Source organism: Orycteropus afer, unplaced genomic scaffold, assembly GCF_000298275.1.
Source record: "Orycteropus afer afer isolate SDZICR_OR568_19922 unplaced genomic scaffold, OryAfe1.0 scaffold00898, whole genome shotgun sequence".
Lineage (NCBI taxonomy): Eukaryota > Metazoa > Chordata > Mammalia > Tubulidentata > Orycteropodidae > Orycteropus > Orycteropus afer.
This window is the reverse complement of record NW_006922485.1, coordinates 525,844-530,743: the sequence shown is the minus strand read 5'-3', so window position 1 is coordinate 530,743 and position 4,900 is coordinate 525,844. Positions and strand designations below refer to the sequence as shown.

General features: G+C 33.4%; 1 protein-coding gene across 1 annotated transcript in view; it reads left to right on the top strand.

Moving 5' to 3' along the window:
• ZNF711 (zinc finger protein 711) overlaps positions 1-4,900 on the top strand; it is a 40,754-nt gene that overhangs the window by 22,240 nt on the left and 13,614 nt on the right. The window contains exon 2 of the mRNA XM_042783326.1: positions 2,347-2,898. Coding sequence (XP_042639260.1) covers positions 2,347-2,898 — 552 coding nt within the window. The remainder of the gene's footprint in view (positions 1-2,346; positions 2,899-4,900) is intronic.

Sequence of the window (4,900 nt, the reverse complement as noted above, 5' to 3'; positions counted from 1 at the left end):
GAAGGAAGATTGGGCAATCTACTTCCATAGTGATACTGCCTCGGAAACCCAAGGAGGGGTCACTGTGACTCGGATCTGACTCAACGGTGCACAACAACAACAACATTTGGTCAAGAAACAGTGGTTTTGAAGGGAGAAGTCAAGCCAACACTGAAAGAATTGGCCAAAAAACAAGGCTCCAGGAATTAATGGAATACCCATTGAGATGTTTCAACAAATGTACGCAGCACTGGAGGTGCCCAGTTTTTTATGCCATGTAATTTGGAAGACAGCTAACTGGCCCATTGACTAGAAGAAATCAATATCTTTGCCTGTTCCAAAGAAAGGTGATACCACAGAATGTGGAAATGAATGAACAATATCCTCAATATCATATGCAAGTAAAATTTTGCAGAAAATCATTCAAAAATAGTTGCAGCAGTATATTGCCAGGGAACTGCCAGCATTTAAGCTGGAATCAGAAGAGGATTTTGAATGGGATACCATTGCTGATGTCAGTTGGATCTCAGCTGACAGCAGAGAATGCCAGAAAGATGTTTATCTGTGTCTTATTGACTATGCAAAGGCGTTAATTGTGTGGTTCCTAACAAATTATGGATAACACTGAAAAGAATGGGAATTCCAGAGCACTTAATTGTTCTCATGAGGAACCTGAACATAGATCAAGAGGCACTCGTTCAGGCAGAACAAGGGGATAATATGTGGTTTAATATCAGGAAAGGTGTGCAATCAGGGTTATATCCTTTCACTATTCTTATTCAATGTGTATGCTGAGCAAATCTGAGAAACTGGAGTGTATGAAGAAAAACATGGGATCATGATTGGAGGGAGACTCATTAACAACCTGTGCTATGCAGATGACACAACCTTGATTATTGAAAGTGAAGAAGACTTGAAGAAGTTACTGAGGAAGATCAAAGATGACAGCCTTCAGTATGAGTTGCACCTCAACGTAAAGAAAACAAAAATCCTTGCAACTGGACCAGTAAGCAACATCATGAAAAATGGAGAAAAAAACTTGTCAAGGATTTTATTTTATTTGCATCCACATTCAATACCCATGGAAGCAGCAGTCAAGAAATCAAATGATGTATTGCATTGGGCCAATCTACTGTAAAAGAAATCTTTATTTGAGAACTAAGGTACATATGACCTAAACCATGGTATTTTCCATTGCCTCATATGCATATGAAAGCTGGACAATGAATAAGGAAGACCAAAGAAGAATTGATACATTTGAATCACGATGTTGGTGAGAAATACTGAATATAGCATGGACTGCCAAAAGAATGGACAAATCTGTCTTGGAAGAAGTGCAGCCAGAATGCTCCTCACTAAGAAGTGAGGATGGTGAGACTTTGTCTCACCTACTTGGGACATGTTATCAGGAGGGACCAGTCCCTGGAGAATGACATCATGCTTGGTAGACTGTCAAAGAAAAAAAGGAAGAACCTCAGTGAGATGGATTGACACAGTAGCTGTGATTATGAGCTCAAACATAGTAGTAATTATGAGGATGAAGCAGGACCAGACAATATTTTGCTCTGTTGTACATAGGTACCTAACAACAACAATAACATATAAAGATTCCATTTATACTTTAGTGAATGGCTTTTTTCACTCAACATAATTATGTGGAGATTCATCCAGGTTGTTGCATATATCAATAGTTTGCTCTTTATTACTTCTGAGTAGTAAATATTCTGCAGGTAGGATATACTGGAGTTTGGAACCATGTTGAATGGCATGGAGTTTTTTCCAATTTTTTACTATTAAAAGTAATTTCTATTGTAAGCTGCTATGAATATTATTGTACAGGTTTTTTTTTGTGTGTGTGTGTAAAAAATATGTTCTAATTTCTCTGGGAAATATGCCTGAGTGTGATCATTAGATTTTATGGTAAGTGCATGCTTATTTTTGTAAGAAGTTGCCAATCTGTTCTGCAAAATGGCTGCTACCGTTTTATTTTCCCAGCAGCAGTGTATGAGAGGTACATTTTCTCTGCAGCTTCACCAGCCTGTTGGGTTGTCATAGGTTTTTATTTTTGTTGTTCTAATTGATGTGTAGTGATACCTCATTGTGGCTTTTATGGCTTACTTGAAAAAAAAGTATGTTATTTAACATAATTTTTAGGTTTAATTTAGATTTTACTAATATTGTTTGCACCCGCCTCCACCTAGCTTCTGGTTAGTGAGGGTTTTTATGGCAGTTAAATTGTGATTTTTTAAAAAATAATATGTTTGACCAAAATTATTTAATAATAAATTTTTATTTGCTAGATTAAATAAAGTACTTTGCATTAATAAAATAACTTTACTTCTTTTTGAATAATTGTTTGTATTATAGTGGCTGGAATGACTGGTACTGCACATATTGATGGAGACCATATTGTTGTCTCAGTTCCTGAAGCGGTATTAGTTTCTGACGTTGTCACAGATGATGGCATAACTCTTGATCATGGCCTTGCAGCTGAAGTTGTCCATGGGCCTGATATCATCACAGAGACTGATGTAGTAACAGAAGGTGTGATTGTTCCTGAAGCTGTACTTGAAGCTGATGTTGCCATTGAAGAAGATTTAGAGGAAGATGATGGTGATCATATCTTGACTTCTGAGCTGATTACAGAAACTGTTAGGGTACCTGAGCAGGTTTTTGTAGCTGACCTTGTTACCGGTCCTGATGGACACTTAGAACATGTGGTCCAAGATTGTATTTCAGGAGTTGACTCTCCCACCATGGTATCAGAGGAGGTTCTTGTAACTAATTCGGATACAGAAACTGTGATTCAAGCAGCTGGTGGTGTACCTGGTTCTACAGTTACTATAAAAACTGAAGATGATGATGATGATGATGATGATGATGTCAAGAGCACTTCTGAAGACTACTTAATGATATCTTGTAAGTGAAACATAAAGTTCATAATTACTGGGGGTTATTGATTATATAACCTAAAAAGGCTTTATGAGATGGGGGATATGGGAGAAATATGCAATAAAAGTCATGTGGCCGGGGGGGGGTTTGGAAAACTTTTTTTTTTTTTTCCGCAAAGTTGTGCTGTTTTTAAAATTTACTCAATGAGAATTCCTACCTAAAATAAAGTAAAAATTTCCATTTTCTATATCTTAGAAACAGAAATATAGATTTGGAAGGTTCAGGTAAAGAATGTTAAATGGTAATAATTTAATAGTAAATATATGTTTAAAAATGAAAAGTTTCTTTTATGTATCCACTGCTTACTTTTTACTACTGCAGAATTGGAGTTGTTAAGTTCTGCTTATGAATTAAGCATAATATGTTAAGAAGTGTCTATATAGCTTTTTTTTAGTAAATATGTGAAATTAAATTATGAACTCAGATAATGTTCTACAATTCTTCCTGTGTTATTGTTTTGTGTAAATGTGTATATATATTCTATGTAAAAATACTTTGAGTTTATGTCAGAGTGTTTTATAAAGTTCTTAAACATCCCATCTTCAGGACAGAAACAGAAATACTTTGTTCTTTTTTTAAGTGGTAGATTTGCTTCAACAGCAACAATAATAAAAATCTCATGACAAATTTTGAGGTAGCTTGAGATACAAGTGGGTCTATTCTCTATATTTGAAAGGAAGGATCATACTGCAAGTAGCATAGATTAGAGGCAGACAATTCACTTTTCCAAGGAGGATTTTTATTCTTTATAAAATACAAATATAGTTCATTGGAAAGTACATTACCATAAGGGGTGTCTGTGTGTATATGAAGTTATGCTATGTGTGTATATCAGTGAATTTAAAACTGAAAACAAATTAGATTAATTTTTAAAATAATTCTGAAGTCTAGCATGTTAACTTTTTTCCTTTTTTGAAGGAGAGCTTTTACAATGCTTTCAAAATAATGATTTAAGCCACTAAAACATTGTGCCAATGTTATTGCCTGTCTTTAAGTAGATACAGATTACTAAATCAATACAATATTTCCAACTTAACCTGCTATAAAATTAAAATAATATGTTTACTATTATCATGTAAAGTGGTATGGCAGGAGTTTAAAGTTTCCCTGCATTAAAATAAATGCAATATGCCTTCACAAAAGTATCCATGAGATTAAACTGTTTGGTATTAAAGTGTTCTAAAATTTAAATGACATATATATTGAGAATAGTCATACCTTAAGATATCTTCTATTGATTTAAATCTGTAAAAATTTTTTTAAAAAACATTTCTAAAATATTATAGTTAGGTTATTTATCTTGATCTTACTATATATATCAAATGCAAAGGACTTTTATCTAATTGCAGTCTAATAGAATTAGAATGAAAATTTAAGATAATGATGTATTGCTGTAATAATATTAGAATTACTGTGGGGTCATTGGAGGAGGGATTAATTAACTCCTTAATCATTACTGAATAAACAACAACTTTTTAAGAATTCTTTTAAAACTGAAGTAATTGTTTTTATTGTGGAAAATAGAGTATACAAATGTACAAAAATAAAGTGTTTTTTATATCTCTCATCCTACCACCACCCAGATATTTGACCATTTTTATAATGGTTGTAATACTCAAATTAGAACTCATTCTTTCTTACCACTTTCATTAATTTATTTCATTCTATTTTGATTTAATTTTTCTCATCTATTCCTAAATCTTTATTTCACTTTCTTTACCTCTTGGTTAGATGACTTTTATTGGCTATTGAATCCTTCAGAAGTTGGAGAGCAAATTTCCTTGAAAGGCTTCAATGCTAATTCAAGAGGTCCTCTTTTCTGGTTTTTCCAAAATAAGGATTTTCTCAAAATCCAAGAGATAAATTTGAGATAAATTCAGAGCAGAAGAATTTCTTTCATTCTTGAATCCCTAACTTTTCCCATAAAGAAATTCTTCAATAGCTGCCCTTTGGAGATGATATATATATA